At 43.5% G+C, this 25,982-nt stretch overlaps 1 protein-coding gene across 1 annotated transcript in view; it reads left to right on the top strand.

Annotated features, from left to right (window-relative positions):
• Positions 1-25,982, top strand: part of ANTXR1 (ANTXR cell adhesion molecule 1) — a 99,262-nt gene that overhangs the window by 56,535 nt on the left and 16,745 nt on the right. Inside the window, exons 14-17 of the mRNA XM_068421421.1 lie at positions 8,147-8,188; positions 15,768-15,863; positions 16,368-16,535; positions 23,544-23,624. Coding sequence (XP_068277522.1) covers positions 8,147-8,188; positions 15,768-15,863; positions 16,368-16,535; positions 23,544-23,624 — 387 coding nt within the window. The remainder of the gene's footprint in view (positions 1-8,146; positions 8,189-15,767; positions 15,864-16,367; positions 16,536-23,543; positions 23,625-25,982) is intronic.

The following is a 25,982-nucleotide window of genomic DNA, read 5'->3' on the forward strand; positions in this document are numbered from 1 at the left end:
AAATCTCTTCCATCTCTCTGGGATGGCAGTCCAGTATGTTTGGCAGTAGATCAGCAGCTAAGATACCTCACTGTGTATTGCTTACACATAGATTCTGTAAAATTAAAGATAAATCCTCAGCGGAGTACCCAGCCTGTTTGGCTTAGGATAGGAGAAAGAGAGCAGAGCAGTGCTTATTTACTAGTTTGGTAATGGCACATGAAGGAATGCAGTGTTGTCAGAACCCAGAGTGAATTAAGGGCAGCGGAACTGGCTTGCACAACAGAGAGAGGCAAGCAAGCAATAACCTCTAATAATCAAACCACAGACCCAGAGACACTGCTGTGGATTCAAGCCCAGGGATGGTTCAGAGATAAATGTGTATATGTCCAGGGGGAAAAAGCAAAAAACACAATGAACTTTTAAGTATAAATTTTGTTTGAGTGACAAGCGTGTTTCTAAACCCTGAAATTCCTATAGGCATTCTTTTTCATTAAATAGGAATCATTATTATCCAGCAGTTCTTCAGGAAAGACATCAAGCCAGCTTCATCCCTGGAGTAAGTGGACTGAAGTCAATAGCCTTACTCTGGAGACTTATCTGGAACCCAGTATCTCCTTGGCATGCACCCGTAAAGAAATGCTGTTTCCAAGTGTATCCAAGTTTATTGGTCTTGGAAGTATTCTAGGATGAAGTCTGGAATTTACCACTCAGTTTACAGTAGATGCAATTGTTGCTTAGTGGATCAAAACAATAATTAGGTCTTTGCTGTGCCTGATACTGGCACAGGCAAAATTTCCCTTGATATACGTGGGGGGATATTACAAAAGTATGTGAGCCAGGTGCTAACCTTTCAAAAGGTTTCAAGGATGTTTATTCAACAACAGAAAACAAAGCTAATTCTGCTAAGCTGACATCCCCAACACTGTACACGTGAGAAGAATGATGGCAAAGACAAAGACACCTATAGCAGGATGACCCCAGTTTTTCCTGAGCAGAGTGTATCTGCAAAACAGATGCCAGATCCTGGCCTCATTGATGTCACTGGGCATTTTGATGTTACCTTCCCATTCCTCTTTCCTGAACAGAGTGTAACCTGAAGGAGTCAGAGCAATCATACTAGTAACTGTGTGTGCAAGAGCCTATTTAGGTGCCCAAGGGTGAAATTGTTCCGCGTAGGCAGCCAACACAAGGCTTAGGATTAATATTGATGTAAACCAAATAGATTTTAACGTAGATGTAAGCCAAATAGATAATAAGCCTCCAAAACTGTCTTAAGGAGGATCTCGCAGGCACATTGTTAGATTGGCTTGGAAATGGAGCTGATTAAAGTGTTTTGGATGTATAGTGAAGGCATAATTAATACAATAGTTGGAAGGCTTGTCTGTGCTGGGACCACACTGAGCAAGTGTATCCCACAGACCCTTAAAATGGGCAGGCTGGGTGAGTTGTTTGGGCCGTGCTTTGCACCTGAGCAGGATCTTGTGTGGAAGATTAGCCCTGGCATAGCTGAAGTGGTGGCTATAGTCAGCCTGCCCCAAGCCTCAGGCTGAATCTTAGCAGTCCAGGGGATAAAATGCAGAGGGTATGAGTGGAAATGTCTCCCTAGTGCATATGAGGCTCAAAGCACCTCCCCACGTGCTCGTACGTCACATTTCCTTACAGTTTTATGAGGTAAACATGAGTCTTTTCCTCCCTTATGCATCCATAAAGTGTGGCCTGAGCACGTTAGGGCATGAGAAGCTGGTCTGTGTTAATTGCCCACTTAAAAAAGCTGCAGTATAAAAATGAGTAAGATGGTGTATATATTCTAAATACAGGGGTGTGGCTGACATATATAAATGAGGTGTTGGTGTTTAAGCATCTAACACCAGTTTTAACTTTAACGCTGCTTTCTGGAAGGAAGCATGGAAGAACCCAGCAATTTGTTTGGCTCTCAGTCTGTACTGCAGCTGACCAGTTTTGGAAACAGAAAGCTGGATGGAGAAAATACAGAAAATATATATTAAAACCATATGAAAATCATGGCTAAACTGGAGGAAGAGGAGGGGAGGAAATGCATAGACTCCACAGGAACCCTGAAGAGTCATAAAATTACATGGTGTGTGTTGGCTTGATGGAGATTACTGACAAGGGTCCACGTATTCTGATTCCTGCCCTCTCCCATGTGCACGAGGCACAGTTTTTCTGCAGCTATGATGATTTTGGGAGAAGGGAGCACAGGATCTTGAATCATCTGAAACATTATTGAGACAAACTGAGAGAAAGAGACACAAATGTGCAGGTGGAAATTGCTTGTGTACCCCATAGGCCCTGCCTTCAGTTTGGATCTGAGCTATTGAGGCAAGTGCTCACCTACTATAATGTGGTGGTTTCACTGAATTTGTTGGAGTTTGATGTGGTGTGTAACATTCAAGCAGTGAAGCCATGCATGCTGCCACAAAAGAGTGTCTTCATTTGTATCACAGTCAATCCAAAACATCTGGAGGTAGCTCTGTTGTTGCAGGTTTAAAGTAGTGTAAATAACAGAACCTGACTTTGCAGTTCCTGTGCACAAGGGGCAGCAGGAGGAGAAAGACAGTCTTATTAATCATCCAGAGTACCCACAGCAGGTCACTGCTCCTCTCAGCCTCCTGTCAGTCAGATCAGAATGGTTTAGACACAATGCTCTATAAATGGTTGTCTTTAAACAGGTTAGCATGAATCCTCAAAATAGCAAAGTGGAGGCGTTTTGCCTGGGCTAATACCATCAGCTCTCCAGCAGCCCAGGTAGAGAAGTGGGCCAGTAGCACAGCGTGTGTGCCAGGCACTGAACTAGGGTGCTTTGACGTGCTGCTGTGATGTGTCATTACCAAAAAGTTAAAGCCAAATTCTCCAAAGTGTCCATCAGTTCTGGGGTGTCCAAACTGAAAGAACTTCATGGAGTTCCCTTTTGGAAAGTGCTAAACATTGCCCTCTGGAAGTTAGGAGGGAGCTGTTTGCCTTTACATGATATGCCTAGACTTCAGATTCCCAAACCATTTTCCTTACTGATGCATTTCCTTAAGGCCAGAACCAAAGGCCAGTTTTAATCTCGACCAGGTTCAGCACCCTTTGTTCCAGACCACAAGAGATACTTGACGCAGAGGAGGGACTGTTGCTCTTTGCCGCAGTCCTGCATGGGAAGTAATTAATGCAATAAAAATTACTACTTTCTTTGTTTCTTCTCTGGCTGCCTCTCACCTCTTTCAAAGAAAGTTGGCTCGGCCCAGCTAAGGACAAATAGGTCTTTAGGACATAATCTTACACAATCAAAAAATTCACTAACAATCAGTGAGTGAGAGCAAGGGCTGAAAGTAGCTGTGATGTTTCTTTAGTCCAGAAAATGAATTTCATTTATATAGTCTTCCAAAGAAAGTGGGTCAGACACTTGGAGCAAACCCCACTGATTCTGGCCTTGTTTGTCACCGGGTAAGTGAAATAGCCTGGCAAAAGGAATGGCCTTTGCAGATGCTGCACTTTTTTAATGCATTCCCTGGAGAACTGCATGTCAGCGCCATTCAGTTGCAAACTGTACCAGAGGTAATTAAATGGAGGGCTTGTTTTTCCTCCATGATGTCATGTCTTTAAGTGGATGATTTTGACATGTGCTATGATCTGTATTGAATGGGGTTTGTGGACATCAGCTGGAAGGCTTAGGTGTGAAACAGCCTTGTCTTCTAGTTTTAATGACTTAAAATTGAGATTCCTGGGTGTGCTTCGAGGCTGACAAGAGAGGTTAACTTTAAAGGATGAGTTAGCTTTCCTATTGGACTTCATTTACCTCTTACTAGTATGTCTAGGAAGAAGAATGTGTTGTATTGCAGATGAAGAAATAGGGACTGGCTCCTGCTTGTATTGAACTTTGAAGTGTAGACCAAATCTGCAAGGATTTACTGGGTACTTAGAAGACACGGCAGATATGAAAAAAATAAAAAGGAAATGTTCCTTTACCCAACTCATAACTAAACTATGAAACTCTGTCACAGGACTTAGAGGAGGTCAAAACTATAAATATGTAAGGAGAAAAAAACCAAAAGATTGGTCAGATGGGTCATAGTTAATGCTATAAAAAACCCTGCTTATTAGGATAGCAGAAATACATATTTTGTCTTCTCCAGAAGAATGAAGGTAAATAAGGACACAAACTCTGCTCAGTTAACTGCATGCACCCTTCCCAAATTTTAGTCCTAATTAGAGGAGAAGTCCTTTATTTCTTATTTTATGCTGTTTTCTCTTGTAGCCCTCATTTTAAATGGTGATCTGTTCCATCTTAAAGCAGATACACTTCACTGACAAGAAACATATTGCCCTTATTTATCATGTGAAACTCCAGGGAGAGTTACTGAGTATGTGCTTGCTGGACGCTGTAAACTGGTGGAGTTTTCTGGTCTCCCAAGATGGAAAACATCCTAGACACATTCCTGGAATACAGAAAATTTGGATTCAACGTGTGCTCTCTTATGCCTGAATGGCTACAGAAATTTCAGGGCAACAGAACACCAGGCCCCTCCAATGCTTTTAAACTTCTAGGAGGTGGCTAATAGCATTCCTTTGCTTTTACACTGGGTTATTCATTAGAAATGGCTTCTTCTCCGTGCATCTTGTGACATCAGGGTGGGTCAGCTAAGAGAGACCTGTGCTGGTCACGTGCATGTTGAGATCTGTGATGAAAGGTGAGAGAAAGGCAAAGAATTACTTTACTGTCCTGAATTCTCACAGCTAAGTGTGTAGAAGTGCTGACAACTACTCTTGAAGTTCCTTCCTCTGCTGAGAAAAGCCAATGGCCACCTCTCCATCCTCCAGGCCTTTACTACTTGAAAACAAAAGACCCCACTGTAAGCTTTTTATAGCACAGCGATGATGTAGAAACCCTCAGGTATTCCTCACCTAGTGAGCAAATATGGATGCTGAGCGATCATCTTCTTTCAAATGCAGGGACAGGAGATACAGTTGCAGCAGCATTCACAGCAATAGCTTGGGGTTATCAAAACAATTGCAGCACACAACAACCACTTCAGCCTTGCCAAGCTAAACTAGCCTGAGCATTTTGCTTGGCCAAGCATGCTCCCAGCTGATTGCGTTCAGCACGTCCGTGTGTGTCATCGGGTGAGGCAGAGGGAAGGCGAGAGGTCCAGCCCAGAACAAAACATGGCAGACTCGAGTCTTCTGTGCCAGTGTGGGCTGCATCCTCACGGAGTTCCCTGCTTGCTTGCACTTGAGTCATTGTTTCTATATGTGCAAAATGAGCGGGTGTAAGGCGCTGCCTTTCAGCTCTGGGACCTTATTATTCCCACTTGGCTCTTGCCTTGCTCACTTGTGTGAGATGGCACAAAGATCCCATTTGCTTCACTGCCTCCAGTACCCCAGGATGAAGGTCTTCGTGCATATACAACTGTAACTATAAGAATCCAAAAGGGAGAAGGAAAAGGTTTGTACTTTTTGTAGATCAAAAGCCTTTCCAGACCTGGGCAGTGAGACAGAAAATGTATCTTCTGTAAGACTTGAACTTTGAAAGTTTGTCCATGCTCAAAGGAAGAGAAGACTAAATTTTCCCCATCTCTGGACTTGTCCAAACTAACCAATGGTATTGTTGCTGACTTACAGGGTGTTCAGTTGCTCTTAGAAGTGCATAATACTTAAAAATGGAAGGAATATCTTTTTTTTCCTCTTGGATTGTGATGGAAAAAACTTGATCTGTTTATAGAAAACAGTTAGTTTGCGTGTACGTGTGTGCATATGTTATGAGAAGGAATGCAAATGTACGAACACCACAGCCATCTCTTCGCTTCCAAGTCTGTAATCTCAAGAGTTGCTGGTGATACTGGCTGAGAAGTTGTGTTTGAATGCTTAGCTGGACCAAGTATGTTGGACGGATTAATCTGATATTTCATGGCAATGCAAATGAGAGAAACTCCACTGGAACCCATGATGTTCCACCAGAACAATGTTAGAGGAGGGAATAAGGCCACTTCCAATAGGTATGTTTTGGATCAGATATCTGAAATTTCTCCACGTTCAATGGGTTTGGATTAGGGAGTTTGGTTCAAAAGGAGGTCTGTCGGCAAGTGTCACCCCTCACACCGACCAAAATGTATCTGAAAACGTGGCTAGAAAATTCTGTGTATTTTAGTGCATTATACGTGCTGTGTCAGTATTTATTGTTTTGAGACATATAAGAGATGATGTAGTCTCCATCTTCTTAAACCAAGGAGCAGAACTTTGAGTAAACCATACTGATACCCGTGATTTCTTTCCCCAGAGCAGTACTCTGATGCAGACAAGTTTTCATCTGCTTTTCATCATTTGCTTTCTGTGACGCAGAGTGTCTGCATCAGACACTCACCAGCTCTGCTAGTCGGCCTGAGCTCCTCTGGGGCATCACCCCTCCTTTCTCCCTGAGGTGGTCAGTGGCTTCACAGCCACAGCCTGACCCACGGTTCTGCTGCGTCGGAATGAGCCGTGTCGTGAGCAGGGCAGCGGGTGCACTGACCACGCTCCTCAAATGTCATTTCATGCTTCCATGCGTGCTTTATGCTTCTGCACACATAAACAAAGATTCAGTGCTGAATCCTGAAGCATGAAGATTCTTCACAAGGGTTTCCTGAGGGCCATAGGCCACCAAAAAAAAACCCCCTGATGCCCAGGAACAGGTAGTGGCAGAGCTCTACAGCCATCACTGCTCTGGGCTGAGATACAAACAAAGGACTGCTCCAGCCCTGAGCTCCTCCCTCGCCAGAGGCACATGCTCTTCATTAATGGCCACATTGCATGACTCGGAGATTGCAGAGGAAAATAAAAACAGTGAGCTCATCAGAGAAGGAAAAACACGAGTGAGAGGAGTTGTTGTCAATATTTATATCTTCAGGGCCTTTAATGTGATTGTCATTTTCCCTTTCTGCATTTGAACAGCTAAGCTGTTATTGTTTGGGACGTGAGTTTTTTGAAGAGTAATTTTTACGCCTACACATCTACCCCAGGCCTAGGCAGCCTGTCCACCTAATACCCAGTCCTGAGAGGAGCTGAGGACACTCGGTGCTATCTCCACGGGTGCTCAGCACCCTGACAGCATCTGACTTGTGGCCTGGTGTGAAAAGAAAGAGCTGCCTTATCCAGATGGACTTAAAGCTACTGGAGAAAATCCATCCCTGGGGCACTTGCATTGACACGAGTGGCTGGATTCAATGTGGTGACTGCAATGGCTGTGCGTTGGGGTGCGCCTTGTGTAAGGGAGAGAGAGAGATTTGACGTGCCTTTATGCAACTGCTTTCCCTTTGGAAGGTTTTCTGTTGCTCTTGGAGTGGAAGGTTGTGATAATAGCCAACTGCCTGCCGAGCCCTAGATGAAAACTTTTTGCATGAAATAATAACCTCACGCCCACATAGACTTAAATTGTTTCTATGGAGAATATCCTGGACCAGTCTAAAACCTCACCCTGCTTGCTTTATTAGCAACCCTGGGAGAGCCTCAAATGTATATATAAATTTATATTTTTTAAAAGCTTAGGAGAGTGAACTATATGAGCCTGATAATGTGAAAAGCATTTTTCATGAGAGCATTAGGTGGCACAGCCTTCTGGAATGAAGTACAGGCCTGGGAGCCAGAGGCTGGGGGTTTATTACTGCTTTGCAATGTCCCCAGGGCATTTGACTTCACCTTGGTTTTGCTTTCCAGTCTTTGTTCAGACTGTAAATTATTTAAGGCAGGATTTGTACACGTGTGCAGTGGCTAGCAGAAGGAGATGCTGATTTTAGCATGGTTTTTCAGGTGAAACAATGATTGCTATCTGTTGCTTAGAGCCAGCACTGACTGTGGCTCCTACTGCGATTAGGAGGCTGGAGAATCAAGGAGATATGACTTCGAATTTGCTGTTACCTCCCCCAGGGCAGGGGTCACCTACTGAGCAATATGAGTCCGGAGCTGTAATTAGGAAATGTCTGGAAGGCAGGGCTTTGGGACGCCTCCTGTTTCCCCTCGTACTCTCAGTGACTGTGACACCAGTTACACCCGTAGCCACCCTGTAATCAGGCAGTATTTTAACCATTTGCAGAGATGTTCACATTTTCTCTTTGGGTTTTTTCAAGTGACGTTTGAATTGTGCTGAAGAACAAACTATGAATATACTATTCTGTTTTTTTGATCCTTCTAGATCATCAAAGAGCCCCCCCCACCTCCTGCAGAAGACAGCGAGGTGAGTAACACTGATAACCTGATTTACTCAATGTTTAGGACAAGATTTTGTTTAGCTTCCTCAGAAGAAGCTTGGATTCTGCTGTGTGACAGAGTACAGACCACTTAAACTTTTGTGCTCAGCTCTGTAGCCTTAAAGTGAATAGTGGTTTAGCTAAACTAGGGGCTTTTTGGCTGATGTCTGCCATGTGTGTTTCACTATGTTTGCTTTGCTTTCTACAGAGGTAGAGATGTGATGTTTATTTATTTAAGAGTGATTGCAGATCTGTGTATACAGTACCTCCGTGGAGCAGGTAGGAAAGGAGGACAGAGGCAGACAATACTTCCACTTGGTCGGATCAGCACTATAGACTTAGGCTGTGATTCACAAAAAGGACAACCCTTAAGCAGTTGTTTAACTTTGATGCTAATGGAACCTAAACATATGCTTAACTGCCTTCCTGGAATGGCACGGTAAGAATTTTGATGGTTTAGCAGATATAACAGCTCTTGGCAGCTGACTGGTAACTCACAATGCTGATCCCTTGGAGTATAGTTGCTGTGAGTAAAGGCAGTCCACAGTCTTTGCAACGTGTGTGAAGACAGTAGACCAGATTCTGAGCGGATGTAAAACCCCAGTAAAATCATCTTGACATCAGAAGAGCTGCACTAGCCAAGGAACTTTTAATGGAGAGAAACACTAAAGCAACATTAAAACCTTCATCTTAATTCTGCTTACACTTTTTAGATGGATCTAGCAGCAAATGGTTTAAAACTATGTCACCATTACTTAATTAGTAGACTCTGCCCAGAAATGTGCCCATGTTTTCATGTGCCTCTCTCTATGTCCTTCTGCCTTCAGCACACGATGAGTCTCTTCTTTGCTTTCGCTGTTTTGCACATGGGATTTCATTGAAAAGTCACTGGGCGGTGTTCAGGGCGCATTGATGTCAATGGAAGTGTTTCCGTTGACTTCACTAGGGTTTGGATCCGTTCCTCTTAACTATGCAAGTAAGAGAAGGCTTAGATCTATGCTCAGAGTGATTTGGTTGGTTAGTTCACCTTGCTTTTTGCATCTGGAGACAAATTCATTGCCTGCTTCAGCTTGCAAGTGGAAAAGCTTGCTGAGATGATCCTCTCTGTGCTCGCCATAAAGTCTGGCCCAGTGAGTGTGCTCTGTGCCGAGGCAGACAGACACCTTTAAAGCTCAGTCCTCTTGCAACACTATGGAGGTGGAATCCAACCTAGCTTCTGCCTGCACAGAGAAATAGTGCAGGGCAGCTGGAGCCAAGGTCAGTACTAGAACCTCCGTCTTGGTGGCGCTTATCCCCTTCAAAACAGGCCTGAAGCAAAACTCCAAATCTGAACATTCCTCAACCCAAGGGAGATTTCCACTTGGATCCTGTGCTCCCCATGCCTCTATACGCAGGCATCTGGCCTGTTTTATTAAGTAGACATTTCTGTTTGGGCTGTATGTAAATCCACTAGCTTTTGTTAGCTTCTATCCCCTGAATGAAAAGGAAAATATTAACCTAAAATTGCACGTGCTCTGTTCTGCATCACACATGCCTCCAAGCCAAGGGATTCAATTGCTGAAATTAATTAAAATACATCATTCTGGAATGCTGGCTCCCTGGCCAAGGACTGGAAGGGGAAATTACATCTCTGTGCTAAGAGGGAAGGCGTGCTTCACGTATAAGGAAGCACTTCTATCAAACAAGTGCTACAAAAGCAGACCAGTTGCTGCAAAACAAACTAGTTGCTGCGGACCAGTTATGTTTGCCTCAGGTTGAGTTTAGTTAAGCTGGTGTAAAGAGATTTCTGGACATGTTATATTTTCTCGTGGCCCTTATTCCGACAGAGAGGAACAGTCTGTGTGGCTCTCTGGATGAAACAGTCCTCCATTCATCTATTTCATAGCTTTTTCATCTATTTCATGAGTAGTGCTCAAAAATTAGTCAGGCCTGAAGCTGTGACTTGTACTATGTGTTTTGTCCCAGAGAGGAGAGCTTCCCACCAGTGGAAAAATAGCACAAGCTCTGAAGAGATGCCTTTCATTGGTCCCCTTTATGCTTATAGAGCCTGCTTCACAGAATGGGATTGGTAGTAGTATGATGCTTTTGTAGAAGGTTGGATACTCCAGATTTTCTACTTTGCTCAAAACAAATAGAAGATAGAGTCGATTTTCTACAGTCCAGTTTTTCTTATGTGTTGCAGATAGCTTTCTCCTTTGCAGAAAACCTAGCAACTGCTCCTCCCTAGCATGAAAAAGTGCTAATCCCTTAAGCAGCAGCATTAGTTACAGTAAGGTTTTTTCTTCTCCCAAAAATCTTGGCAAAAAAAAAAAGACAAAAGAATTCTTGCATCAGCAGATTTGGGAGCTGAGGCCCATATGTCTTTGCGCTGCAAGGAGAATGCATTAGACTGTAACAATGAAGGGAGAGCAGCATTGCTGTTAAACCCGCCAAAGGTTTTATTGACCTCTACTTTAAAGGCCTTTTGAGACATATTGGAGACATGCTCACTGTTGGTGAAGGAAAGCATTATTGGCCTGAAACTTCCAATTAATTAATGCAGAAATTGCAAATGTTGTCAACTTACCGCCGTGCTCCTCGGACAACGCAGGATACTAGAGGAGGTTAAGCCCAGATGAAGGACAGATGGTTTTACTTACAGCCAGGAAAGACTGAGTTAATGCCAATCGGAAGAGGTAAATGCCTCGAGGAGCCAGTGAGCACCTTTCTGGCCTGTGATTAGTTGTTGATGGTGGATCAAAACCTCCAGTGAATAGGAAGGCTTGTTCTAGCCCTGTTGGAGGAAGACACATTTATTCATGTGTCCCATCACCTTCAGGCTGGGCTTATTGGAACAACTCATACTCAACTCAGACCAGAACATTACCATGAGGCTGAAGCTGATTCTCACTGTAGCAACCCATCTTCTACATAAAAAAAAAACCCAACCTGCAGGGCTCTGCAGCTTCCAACAATTTCCTATTCACTACCTGATCCATGCCTGAGGTCTGCTGCTAGTCAGTCCCACAGAAGGACAGACTTTGAGTGCACTCAGAGGGTGCATGAACTGGAGCCCTCCAAAATATCCCCAAGGAGTGCACACTCTTCTCATTGCTTCCTTGCCCTGTAAACAGAGACCAGACAATGTTAAAATACACTGCTAGGTCTTCATTTTCTGTCATGGCAGTGCTTTCCTCTGCAGAAGGGATTCATGGACACAAAGTTCCCTGAAGTCTGGCAAAACCAGGTAGGAGATCTACCAAATGACCAGAGCGTGCCCTTTCCTCATCACTCAGACCTGTTTTTTCCCTGCTGCTCTGTGACCCAAGCTCCACAGTCACCCATAGCATGGCACCAGAGCCAAGCCACCAACCAGCCTGTAATTGGATAATTCTTATGTCTGTTGTCATCTTACCCACATACACCAAAGCAAACACACACAAGAAAGTCCTGGAGAGAAAGGACCACTCAGCAGCACAGTCATGCAGGGGGTAATTATCACTGCCATGGGAGGCCAGCATGAGAAGGAGGACTTTGAATGGCAGCTATTGTTGAGCCAACGGATGAAACCACCTGTTCAGCTTGAACCACTTTGGTCTTTGTGAACTACTCTCTTTCTCCCACAACTGAACATTCATGAGGCCAGAGAATGGCTAAAAGGGATTCATCTGCTTGGGGAGCTGCTTGCACCCTCACTTATTGGTATTTATTAACCTTTTCCAAATAGTTTTCCTCTCTCTTCCTGAAAAGCCTTGCTGGGGAGATAGCAAAATAAGCTCCAGATAAAGGATCTGATAGGAATTTTTGTAGACACCAAGGCAGGAAATGTATTCTGTTATTGCTGAAACAAAGCCAGGTCACAGTGGTATGCCAGCTCTCTTCCTTCCCTTTTACTCCCCTTTTACAGTGAGTTGTGGAAATATGGGAGGAGGAGAAAAGGAACCTTTCAAGATACAGGCATTTAAAAGAAAAAGATTTGGAATGTTATTGGCAACAGATGAGGTGTAGGTATTACGCCATGAAGGTGTGGAGTTTTGTAGACAAATTTCATGTGAAATATCTAGCCAGGCCCAGCACATCAAACTTGGTTAGTGTAGGGGCTGTGAAAGTTGGGTTTAATCACATCACAGTTGCAATGGGAGCACCAGTATTAATTCCCTTGACCTTATAAGACCTTATTTCATCTTCCTGTAGCTCAGTGTCTGAGCTGTAGAGTGGGAATAACTCCACATCCTTTCATCTTCATCAAAACGGAGGTTCTCTCTTAACTGTGAGCATGCAGTGCTTTGCTCTTGGAGGATGCAACCTCAGGCAGAATCTGTGCCGTAGATAAACTGGGAGTTTCTGTGATCAGGAAGACCGACAAAGGCTGCTTTTCTAAGCATTTGTGTCTTAAGGATAAGCTTATATGTGGATTTTTTGGTGCCTCATGAAAGTTGAGGTCTTTCTTCCTCCTGCTCCTTAGGAGAGCACCAGTAGAACATTTTCTCTTAGATGCTCTTGTGACCTGTGAGTGATTTCTGACAACAGTTTGCAGGCCTGGCCCAGTGACAGGCGAAGATATGAGGAAAAAACAAAGTGCTGAGTTTATGCAGTTGCTATTTAGAGGCCTGGCAGTGTATAACGTAACAAGCAAATCCTGCCACAGCAGGGAGGAGATGTTTCTTGAGAACCGAGCAAGGTGTCCTTCAAGTGTAACAATGCTGCTGCATCTGAGAGGTGGCCATGCAATTTGGAAATGATCCGAAGTTGGAAGAAAAAGGAGGCAGTAAGGAGCCAGAAGCCTTGAGGACAGTGTATTCACCTCCATGCTTCCTCAGCTGTAAAATTAGATGATAACATCTCTTACTCAGAAGAGTGATTGTCCTGTTGTGTCTTAGAGCACGTTGTGCAGGCAGAGCTCTCTCTAAATGCTAAATTCTGACAAGATTCAGGCATTGCAGAGACAACTGTGGAAATAATTATAAGGGCGGGGAGAGGGGTAAGTTGTCCAAACTTTTTTTATATCTGGCCAAATTTAGTTTGAATTCTTACCCTGAGTGTTTCAGATGTCCCTAGTGGAGCCTGAATTATCCTTCTGTTGCCCACAAATGAGGTTCCTTCAGGTCAGGGTCAAAGTATACAGAGCCTGGCATGGACTCTGAGATAAACACACATCTTTGTTTTCTGAAATCCAGCAGTTATGAATCTGGATCTCTGACTGTGAAATGTAGCTCTGTCCTGCTGCTTCTTATTTTTTAAAAGAAACTCTAGCTCCATCTAAAGCAGATTCTGGGGGTGGAAAGACGCCAGCTTCTGTACAGTCAATTTCCAGCATCCTTAAATGCACTTGAATTTTCCAGGGCTGTTTTTTTCTACTGCTGCTGGGTCAGAGCTGCAGATCCTCATGCAGTTCTTCCTCAGGCAAAACACCCCATTGTAGCAAAGTGTCTAAAACTATGGGCAAAACTGAGCCAGGACGTGAGAATTCAGCCCTGGTTTCTTGGCTCAGATCTTGTGAATGGGGCAGTGAGCTGGGATGCTGGACGTGGGGGTGGGATGCCTCTTCCTTCTCCTTTTCCTGCTGTCTCCCTACCCTGACCCCCACAGTTGCTTTCATTTAGCTCCTCACGTGTGTTGGGACCATATTTGCCAAGTGTGTAGAACATCACTGGTGGGTTCGTTGTTTTTTTTTTCCTGTATTGCAAAACCTTCCATGCCCTTCAAAACATGTAAACAGACTCGTCCTGAAGAGAGCTTGTGACTCCTTTGTTTTTCAAGGGTCCACTGTTGTCTTTTTGTGCGTGTGCTCTTTCTGTTGTTGTTCTGGCAGAGACACATCTAACATCTTAGATCGAAGTGACTTGCAGGGCTTTTAAGGGCTTGTGGGGAAGATTTCCTAAACCTTGGTATTTCCTGTTGTGAGAAGTCCAGTCTGTGCTAAACCGAAGAGAGAGAAAGAGAATTGCTGAAGGAAAATATTTAGATGGCTTTGATTCCCATTTTTTCTTTAAAAGTCCTCATGGAAAACTTCATGCAGAGATATTAAGTTCTTAGGTTGCAGCAAAGAGCCTCAGCAGCTCTAACCAGAGCAAGAGAAAGAAGTCAGCTATGAAGGAGAGGAACCTTGTGTTTATGGCTCAATTGTTCACTCTTCCTTTAGATCAGGACAAATTTTGCAGCCGAATTTCTGTGTATTTTGAAAAACAGCAATGCTTTTGTTTGACATGAAAAGCATAGTTTGTCTTGGATTTTTTCCCCCAGTTTTTCAGTTTTCCTTCTGGAGAGTTCAATTTCAAAGTATTTTTGGCTTTTCCAGTTTTGGAAAGCTAAGTTTTGGAGTTTTGCCAAATCCCTGTGAAAAATTAAAGAAAGAAAAAAAAGAGGGACCACTTTTCATTTCTCTCCACATTTTTCACAGGAAATACTTCACGTTTTTGATGAACTCTGCTTTTCTGTTTTGCCAGTTCACAGCCTGAACTCTAGAAATTAAAGGGAAAGGCACTATATAGGTCAGAGCATACGTGGGGCTGTTACATAGTGCAACAAAGAATATAGAATATATAGAATACACTTGCTAGGACTTTAGTTAGACTCATTTTAAATAAACTTAAGGAGATTTTCTTGATAATGTGACTGTATCTGAATGTCAGATACATGAACATGTTTAACTCTGTGTGCAGTGATGTACCGTAGATTTCTGCCTTCAGGATGCAAGGGTAGAACGCACTCAAATTTGTACAGAATTTGTCTCATTTTTCACACTGGGCCTGACTTTCTGCTGGCAGAAGCCCATGAAAATCACTGAAGCCACATGGGCAGCGTCCCTAGCAAAGGCAGAAATTCATTATAAGAGCTAATTCCATTCTTGTAACTTTTCCATTAGACTTTTCCATCCTATTACACTTGGCCAGCTCATCTCAAAAAAACCTCCTCTCCGTGTTGGGCATTCACGCTGGGGTTCTTTCCAAATGTACTCCTAATTTGCCTTCACTCAGGAGCAAACTGACTTGCTTGCTTGCTTTTCCCCCCATTCTGTCAAATCTGACCTACAACACGATGATTTATCTGGGCCCTGGAGGGTTCCTCCAGTATGGGGAGCCATGAGTCAGGGAACACTCCTCAGAGCAGCAGCTGTTCTCTCCCTCATCACAGGCGTAAGCAAAGGGATGGCAAAAAGGTAAGGCCCTGCTACCATCGCTCATGGCTAGCATATCAACCAGACTTGCAGCCAAAGACCCCAGCTCTTGAGTTACGTTGAGTGCTGTTTTGGTGGCTGCCTCAATGATTTTGCAACTTGGAAACAATTTACTTCCCTGAATTTAAAGATGATGAAAGACTGAGTCTCCTTAAAAAAAAAAAAAATAAAGGCAAAAATCACGTTCTTGCTGGAGCTGGATGATACCTTTCACGTGGTGGTGGTGTTTGTATCATGAAACATTTTCTTTTCATGAGTGTACACTCTCTGGAAAATAACCAGTGAGAGACCAGAACCTTCACTGCACTGGCTCTAGCTGGCTCAAAGGACCACGTAGCCTGTGACTGTTTGTTCCTTTCCATCTCTAGTCATGCTTCCTCACAGTGCAACCCCTTCCTTCTGTTTTGTAGGAGGAAGATGATGATGGCCTTCCAAAGAAGAAATGGCCAACAGTAGATGCCTCTTATTATGGTGGACGAGGAGTTGGTGGCATCAAACGAATGGAGGTAATTAGATACCAGTTCACGTATCAGAAGATCTTACTTGTGAACTGAGCTGGGATATCCCCCTGCAATTTACCCAGAAACAAACTCAGGAGATAGGCACAAACTTCTTCAAGCTTTTTTGTACATCTAAGCCCAGATCACTTTTATATAGGAATATTTGAGAGTCAGACATAGATTCCTTAAGTTTGTGACTGTCTTTTTCTTCTAGTACAGTAATATCCTGGTCCATGCTTGGGATACAGGGGCAGTGTTACCATACAAATTACAAGGAAGCATTTTTAGTTTTTCTGAAAACCTTCCCCACTCTCACATTTCTCATAAATCACAAAGAAGAAGTTCAGAGTTTGGGCTCTACTCTAGAAAGAAGTTTCACAGCCTGTGGCTTGCTCTTCACCTTGGATTTGGACACTGGGAAAATATGGACCAGGATCCTAGTTATTACAGCGGGGATGCAACTCTCTCCAGCAGCTACTATTGTAACATGCCCTGATGCCATCTTTTCAGGTGCGCTGGGGAGAAAAGGGCTCCACAGAAGAAGGTGCTAAGTTAGAGAAAGCCAAAAATGCCAGAGTCAAGATGCCAGAACAGGAATACGAGTTCCCTGAACCCAGGAACCTTGCAAACAACATGCGCAGGCCTTCCTCTCCTCGGAAGTGGTACTCTCCAATCAAGGTAAGTCCAGTCCAGCGTTGTACTGCATAGGATGTCTCCAGGAGATCTGTATTAAGTGTTTTCACATCCAAGACTAAGATGTAGAACTGACCACAAACCTGTGATCTCAGGATGCTGCTAGAGTAGCTGTGCATGAGGGAGTCCCACTGAACACGTGGCTAGGGAGGTGCTGTAGAAAGGAGCCACATGGAGCAATGGGAATTTCCCACCACGCTGATCAGGTTTTGGGGTTGCATTGCTTTCTTAGGCCAAAGTAGGATCCTGATCTCTTCTGGTGGTGTAGCTAGCTTCTGTAAAGTGCTTACAAACTCAACTGAGCTTCCAAGGGCAGGCCCTTTAGTCCGTATTGCTTATTCCCTGAGATGCAGGGAATAAATGGCACGCCCTTTCCTTAAAAAGAGGGGAGAAAATAGGGAGAAAACTGCTGCTAAATGTCACCAGGGAGAGCTGTCCTCAGCAGATCAAGGATTACAGTGCAGCAGATGGGTAGGGGAGTACAGTCCAGCAGGCATGGGTCACAGGGCCAGGCTTGCTGCAGGGCAGCATGCTCACATCACAAGGAGGGGATGCCCTGCAAGAAATCTTTGGCTGGATTAGAGTGCCTCAGATGTGGAAGGTCAAGTTCACACTGATATCGGGTCACACACAATGCAAAGCAACAGTCACCCACAGGAACTGGGAAGACTTTCCTTCTCTGCCATCTGTCCCAAGGGCAGGCAGCTGTTCTGCAGTTTGTCTTCACTAATACAAATGGTTGGCAGCGTACAAAACGGAAACAAGCAAGCAACTGAATACTTCACTGAAGCAAAACTCTTTGTTGCACATGCGAATGCTTCTTATGGATTAAGAGAAACAAGCCACACAAAACAGATATTAGTCATGTCATCCAGGGTGTGGTATGAGGGCATTCCAATGTCAGAAAGCTGATCTTTTGCATTCAGGACAAATTAAGCTGTCCTCAGGAAAGGAAAGCTTAACTACTGTAGAACTACTCTAGTGAAAGAAAAAAAAGTAATCCTGCACTCCTATTTCTCAGGTTTAACTTCTTTGGGAAATGCTAATACCCTTCTCATCTCTTTTCAGTCTGGGCTATGTGTAGCAGCACTCTAGTTATCAGCCTCCAAAAAGACTGAAAATGCCCACTTGATATCCAGGTGCAAACCTTGCACCACTAGAGCCTGGGTCTCATTTTGAAGAGTGGAGATGCTGATTAGGGTCTTAGAAACTCACCTTAAACTCTATGCTGGGGAATGAGGAAGTGCCTCTCTGCTGGAAATTAGAGGTTTTATTCTCCTATTTTCTTCCTCCTCAGCAGCAATCCGTCTAGTCAGACATTCTGTTAGCCAAGTTATTGCAATACAGATATACTACGCTGCAGTACACCCAGGTTTCCCCGCATTGTATCTTGTTACTGGTCAGCTCCAAGCAGTGCCCGTAGGAATTTGGGCAAGTCACGTGTTTTGGCTTTCCTCAGTCATTGATCTTGCAGCTGGTTCAAATCCAGGGATGGGAATGGCAAGGACACACAAGGGAGCAAGAGTGGTTTCCGGAGGATACAGAAATGTGAGTCTCTGAAAATTTGGTCCAATGCCCTCTCTCTTTTCCCCCTTGAAGATTATCATCTAATAAACATAGCCTACCAACAAGTCATTTGCAATGGTGTTATAATGACTTCAGCATGTCTTCACAAAGGTTACTCATTCCCACAGTGGGACAGGTTAGAGAGTCAACTGGTTTCAGTTCAGATTGGGGAATGCAGAAAGCACCATCCCATAGAGCTGCTCCTTTGCTCCTAAATGCATTGCATTGTCACTTTGCATCAGTGCAAAGCATTTGTAAAACATACACGTCTCAGCTGGGAGATATTTCATTCCTACTGTGTGCTTGTGGAAATGACCTCATCCAGCTGAGATGCAGCTCAGTTGCTTTTTGCATGCTGCAGTCAGAAGGGTTCACAGCACACAAAGCTATACTCTAACCACTGAGGAGCTGACAGCAACACTGATTTTAGCACAAAGAGCCCTGAAAACATTCTCAGGCAGCTGGAATCCACGTGGGTACAACTACCTGAGATCATCAGTTGAGAGCTGGGTCCTTTCCCATAAAAGATACTGCTGCGTTTCTCCCCTCTTCCTTTGCCAGTTCATGCTGTCAGATTACAGCCTCAGGAGACTTTCAGTTAATCTTCAGAGTTTATTCGGCGTGTTAGGAAATCAGTTCTGAACAGAGGAGTCAGGTTTGCAGATCTCTGTCCCAGCTGCAAATTATTCAGAGTTCAAGAGAGGCTTGCAGAAAAGGTTCAATAAATGTAATGGGTTCAGGTTGAGTTCTGACTCTAACTAGGGACAGCTTTTGCTTTGTAACAGCAAGAATTCAGTTATAAGGGGGCCTACAAATATTAGGAGTATCTTATGGGTGATATATATTCTGAATTCTTTTAGAAATATCTCTCTTATCTACCAGTCAAATTGTATACAGTATAAGGACAGTTCCAATCCAAGACCCCATATCCAAATACTCCCATAACTTTGGGGTGTTCCACATCTGAATAGTATTTAGCAGCCTGAATCTGTCTGTGGACAAGAATTTACCTAATTATTAATTGTCACCCTTACTGAACTGCACCCAAAAAGACAGTGTATGCAGATGGAATAACTACATCCAACCCTTTTCCCACGTACAATCATGAGCACTCATCAAAACCAGAGGTGATCATTCCCATGAAGCAGGGATCCTGCTATTACTCTCCCTGTGTAGTAAGGAATTAGCAAAATTGGCGAAATTCATCAGTGCTCTTGGCAGAAGCTCTTGTCCTGAAGATGTGAGCGTAGGAAGATGAATTTGCGTTGTGTTAGAAGGGAAGCTATCACAGAGTCATGGAAGGCAGAGGGAGGTGAGGAGGGATAGCTTATTAGATCGTTGGGTCTGTACTGTCAGCCAGAGCAGGACTGCTAACTTGAATCTATCCTTCACTGCTTTTTCCAGTCTCGTTTTTAAAATAACACAGAGGCTTCCACCACTTCTCAGGGGGAATATTTCACAGACTACCAGACCTCACCCATAGGAAAAGTCTCCTGATACTCAGCTTAAAGTTTCCCCCATCCCCGTGCTCCAAGTGCACTCGGCTCCTTTGGTTAAAGCAGATGTTAAATTTCCACCCACTCCACTGGACTGGTTGAAACACCTCTTTGGAAGGTAGATAAATCTGCATGTAACAAGGTACTTAAAAAAATCATTGGTAAAGGAGGAGGGCAAGGAATTAAATCTCAGGAACAGTGAACCAAGGTAGCTTAAATCTGGCAAAGAGCCAGGAAATTCACATTTTAGGGCCAGTCATCTTGCTGCCAACAGGCCTCCTTTTCTCCATGCAGCACAAGTGCCAGCCTTTACTTAGTGCTCTGCCTTTTGCCAGTTTATCTGATGAAGTTTTTCTTCCCTCTGTTATTTTTCCCAGAGTAACATCTATAAGGTAGGCAGGGAGCTGAGAGGGGATAGATTGCTTTTTGAAACGCTCCAGGGACTTATTTGCTACCAAATGTGTCTACTGACACTTCACAGATTGTTATTATTATTGTTGTTATTCTTATTTGCTGCTGTTACTTTGCGCAATGCCAACTGGATTGTCCTGATTTTAAAATATCATTTCAACAGTTTGAAAGGTCAGTGCAAATAATCCAAGGAGAATGACAACTCTGAAAACTTCTGAAGAAACTTGCCAGATCCTCAGTTCATCTGACCCAGGCAGGGGCAGCACAAAACATAGATGCAAGTCAAGGATCATAAAGGAACTGTGCCTTTTGTTTTAATTTGGTTCAGGACATGCTTCCTGCTACCACCAGCTGTGCAGCTCTTGGTTTGGTTAGCAGCTTTCCTCCTGCCTCTATTTCTACCCCTGCTTTTATCTACCCCTCTACCTAGCTACCTCTCCTTTCTTCCTCCTCCTCAGAGCACTTATACTTGTTTGACTTCAAAAGGACCACTATCAGTCTCCAAAAAACAATGCAGAAATGGCCACAAGACAAACCTAAACTCACTGTTCATCCACAAAAACTCATATACAGGACCTGCCTCAAGGCTGAGGTTGAAGCAACAACTGGTGCTCTCAAAAAAAACCCTCAAGTGAATCTGAAGTGGAGGCTACTTAAGCATTTACTAAGCCACGTGTCCCTGGCACATTTTGTAGCCTTTTTCTCTCCTGTCTCTATTTACAAAGCTGACGTGGTACAGCTTCCTTGCTAGAAGGGGCCCAAGGGCAGCTTGGATTTATAGGCAGCTTACAAAACTGCCTCTACCTGACGCCACCAGATGCCAGGTCTCAAGAGCACTCTAGGTATCGGGTCATTCACTAGACCAGGGTTGATACAGTGCTGAATTAACAATTAATTCAGGAAGAGAATGCATTCATGTTAAAGCAATGCCTGAAACTATGCCCTCCTTCATTTGCCATCGGCTCTGATTGTTTTTTCTTTCTCGACTTCATATCTAGTAGGACTCAAAGCTTTATTTGCTTCCAGACCCCTTTTTTCTCCAGGCGACCTTATGCTTCAATTGCAAAGGAGTTCCCAAACACAGAGATACAGCCCATCCACTGGAGAGCGCAGAATTGTTTATATTTCCAAGTGAATGCGTTGCCATTTTCATTTCTTCAAGCAACATCATCCTTTCCATGATCCATTCTCCCTGTCTTCTGCCCAGATGTCTCAGGCAGACCCTGAAGCTCCATTCAGACTCCCAAAGATGGAGCTCTTGGCTCTTCCCAAGAAATCTTGGTAGGCTCTTGGAAATTAAGACTGTGGAGTAAAAAGGACTTTTTGTTCCCTGGAAAGTTGTAATTTTCCCTCTGGTTTACTAAAGCAAAAATGGAAGAAAAAGGTATTTATTTCTTAAGTTGTCAGAGAGTACAGGAGATCAAGAGCTACAACCAGCTCTGATGGAGGGGGAAAGATGGATTGGGGTGGATAGGGATGGCTTGCCTTAGGTCTAGGAAGTTGTGTTGTCCAAATGCAGAAGAGTCTGACAGGAGTTTCTTGCTTCTTCCTTTGAGAATAATAGAATTTCCTGGCTCTCACCTTAGGAAGTCTTTTCCCCAGTATCCTGTGGAAACAAGATCTATGCAGTCATTCTGTGTGTCTGTCTGGCTCCACCCATGTATCCCTCCAACTCCCAAATAAGCTTTGAACCATTGGCTCAACACACTGGTTGAGGAATATAGGTCTCAAAAAGGATTACGGTCCTAATGGATTCTTGAAAAGGGAAGAGAAAGACTCTGTGTGCTCATGAAAGGAAGAGGATACATTGACTTTAATTATATACCAGAGAATCAGTCTCACAGAAGGACCTTATAAATACTCCTGCTATCACAAAATTTTTTGTAGTCTTTATTTCTAGGAAACAGGTAGTGATAGTACATGAGTGTATGAGTCCAGTGAGGTCTTTGAATCTGATCCTCTCGACCACAGGAAATAGTTTTGTACCAGGGGACAACTTTGTACATTCTCAGAGTAGCTTGTTTCCATCCCTGCAGATACAATAAAGTTTGCTGAGTATTACTGGTAGGGGTTTCACTCATGGTGCCTGTTCTTACATCATTTGTATCAAATGACTATCATGCATTTGTAGCATCTGGAACAATCGTAATGGAAAGCTTAGTAAATACTGTTGTTAACCTTCTCAAGAAATTTTTACATGTCTGGGTATTGTGCATTTAACAGAACAAGGGTCAAATGAAGTTTGAATAAGAAAGAGAGTTTGATAAATTAATCTTCAGCTTGTAATATGTCTGTAGCCTTCCACTGAGCCAGCCAACACGCTGCACTCCTGTAAACCCTTCTGCAGGTCTCCCAGAAGCTGAATCCATTTTGAAAGTGAAAGCCTGGCCTATTAGAATGGGGATAGAGCAGGGAATCCTTCAGCAGCAGATGATTCGGTTGATATTTCTACATTGCAGAGCCCTGTGCTGCTCCTTCTGGCCTTGTTCAGCTCATTTGGAAAATAACTGCAGGCTTGGCATTTTGTGTCACTGCCAAGCTTCAATCGGGAATGAACACTTTGCATTGCAGAGAAGCATGGCAGGGAGGGTCTGACCCCACATCTCAACCAAACTGTCTGTCAACAAGAGATTTCAACACGTTGGGTTTTGAGCAAAACTTGTCTGGGTCTGTGCACGTGCATTTGGGTCCAGGCTGTTGGGTACGAGACCACACAGCGAGGTAAAGAGCTTGTCAAACCCAGTGCAGTGTGTTGAAGGTGGCATCCGTAGGGCAGCCGACGCTGAGCTCAGAGGAATGGAAGGCTTTGAAAGATGGGTGTTTTTACCTGGAAAAAATGCAAATATTAACTGACATATGGGGTGCGACTGGGGAGGTTGTGTGAGACCCAGTAACCTGATGCTCTCTTCCTAGCGTGGAGCTGACATGAAGATTGAGTGGGTTGTTACACAGCACCTAGCTGTGACTCAGCTGCCTTGGCTGGGTGCAGAGAGTTTTTCAGTCAGTTCTCCCCAGCAGATTATTTTGACACATAAATCAAGATGATTTCTCCTATGTCACAGTGGTCACCTAGAGCTAGAGGCAAGCCACTCAGCCAGCCAGAGGAGGAGGCAGAATAGTTGGGAAATGCATTGTATAAATTCACCTGATCACTTTCTGCAGTGATTTAGCACTTTGGTAGCAACGGTGTCAGGAGCTGAGTAGGTATTAGACTGTCTCTCAGCCCAGGAGGTATCTAACTCACTTATTACATTTGGAGATTTTCAGAAGAATATGTGAAGGATGGATATTGTTGACTGTCAGACACATCTGCATATTGCTCATCTGAAAGCCTCTTCCTTTGCACTTGCAGCGAGTTTGGAGCACGTTTCTGTGAGAGAAAACATTGCTCTCCAGCATCTTGTACAAGCACAGCAAATGGTTAAGTAAAAAATGTGTAGGTCTGAGCTGTGTTGTCCCTGCACTGCCCTTTGCATGTGTTCTTGCACAGGAGATAACACTGTGTTTCTTTTGATTGCAGGGGAAACTGGATGCTCTCTGGGTCTTGCTGCGGAAAGGTTACGACCGTGTATCTGTGATGCGCCCACAGCCAGGAGACAAGGTACCATGCCTCAAAACATTTTTTTACAGCTAGGGGGGAAAAAAGAAAATCCCTCTCAAGTTTCTGATTGCCTTTACACATGGGCCTGAAGGCAGATACTCATAACAGCTTAGAAACAAGCATTCAGTCCCGTCTGCCAGCTCTGTTTGCAGCTGCAGTTCATGCAGTTTGACTGATAGGGTTTCAAGTATGAAAAGTGTCCAGGTGCAGGGACAGAAATAGCCATCAAAGAGCCAAGTACAATCTTGCTCTTAGATAATATAGCTGCTTTCAATTAATTACATAATTAATTTTAATGAATAGTAAGTAATATTTCTGCATATTTTCCTTCATTAAAATCTTACATTCTGGAATAACACTCTGAATATACACACATATATATATTTATATATTTCTTTCTTTTTTTGCTACATAAATTTAAACTTCATGGGCTGTTCCTAATCCAAGGGTGGAGATTCAGCATCTCTCTGACCCCCTGTCCATATTCACCTCATGGTGAAAAATTTCAGTTCTATTGAAGTCTTATGCAGTCAGTTTACACACTTCTGACATAAATCAACAAAGGAGACTGGAGTTGCTTCAGGAATATATTTAACCCAAAGCGTAAGTAACTGTGTAGCATTGTGAAGGCTTTGAGAAACCCAACTGCACATGAAACAACAAGGTAACGTTTTGGTGGAGAATCATAGTTTGGTAACGTTTGGCTCCCTGCAAGTTTTCCATTGAATGCAGGACCAATGAACTTTTGTGAATAAAAAAGCTTAAGATTTTATTCCTTCAGAGGGAAGATTTGCTGAAATATCTTCTCTGAGAGTGTGATACTGATTTCTGGGAGCAAAGGTCACCGTCTCTGGATGTGTTTAAGAAAAGCCTGGACATGGCACTTAGTGCCATGGTCTAGTTGCCATGGTGGTGTCAGGGCAATGGTTGGACTCGATGAGCCCAGAGGGCTCTTCCAACCTGGTTGATTCGGTGATTCTGTGAACAAACAGATTGCTCATGCCTGGCAATTTTGCCACAGAAATCAGGGTTTGACAAGTGCCTATTCTATTAATAATTTTTTTGACTTGACACGCTAAGATTATTTACCTGAAAGATGCCACCTCCATTTATGCTGGGGAAAATCCAGAGCAGTTTAACTGAAGCCGATACAGTTAGCAGCAATTTGTGTTAGTGCAGCTGACAGCAGGCTCCATCCCTTTGTGGTGATGTATCTCTTAGACATGCGGTTCTGTGTCCTGTCACCATAAGCAATAGCAGAATTAGCCCATATAGGTGTTACATGATCCAGCCTCAAATTAAATTAAGCTCTTTATGATTCTGCTGTGCTATGAAGGATCTCTGACTTAGGTGCAAGTATAATGTAGCGTGAAAGAGAAGCTGGCTGAAAATGCACCCAGGCTTAGAGCTGCTAAAATACCTGTTTCTATTCAGCTGACTCCTGGAAGACTTGCAAATGTTTGAGCACATTCCTGTGTAGATATGAAGTGCTGCTTGGACTTTCTGTGAGGGTAGACTGCTTCTAGAACATTTGTTCTCCTCCATGTAAACACAACTATGAGCCTGAATGTTTGCCATCTTTTATTAACCACATGTGACTCTCTTGATGTTTTTAATCCCTTTCAGAATTAAGGGAGCAGTTTGTGTTGATTCCTTTACAGTAGTGGCATAACTACCAGGTGATGTCATTCCCAACAGTACAGGCAAAACTAATATGAGAACTCACTGTAAAACACTAAAATGACATTTATTAGTTTACACAGCTGAAATGGCAGAATTAGGCAGGGTTTTCCCCTCCCCTATTCAGCAAATATATGGGAGTTGTTTCCCTAGTTCAGATTTAAAGTAGGGAGAAGAATCTAGCTTTCAAGCACTGGGTTCAGCTTTGAGATTTTTGAGTCATCTCCCATCTTGCTATAGACATCCCAAGCGATTTGGATGCTGGTTTTAGTCTGTCATACCCTGCTTTCTCCTTTGTAGATGTAGAACACGATTTTACCAGAGCTGGGCGTTAGGAAGGTTGGCTTTACAACATTTAGAGGCTTCTGTGCAAGGGACTGGGAAGGAATGAGTAAATGTTGCTGTTAATTGAACTTCCACAATCTACAACTGTGCCTTGAGAGACAAATTAGTCAAAAAGAAAAGCAAAAGGTTGCAAAAATAACTGAAAAACAAAATAAGGAGACTCTCAGCCCTATTTGACCCCTGCCAATCTCCCTCTATTCTTTTCCATGCCACTGTTCTTCTAAGATAAATTTAAATGTGTCCCCAAACCTTAGGATACAAAGGCTGCATGATTCAGGCTACCTTAAGGCTAGTGGCTTCTCCCAGGTCAGCAAACATCAAATATTATCTCAT

Source organism: Nyctibius grandis, chromosome 33 (genome assembly GCF_013368605.1).
Source record: "Nyctibius grandis isolate bNycGra1 chromosome 33, bNycGra1.pri, whole genome shotgun sequence".
Classification (NCBI taxonomy): domain Eukaryota; kingdom Metazoa; phylum Chordata; class Aves; order Nyctibiiformes; family Nyctibiidae; genus Nyctibius; species Nyctibius grandis.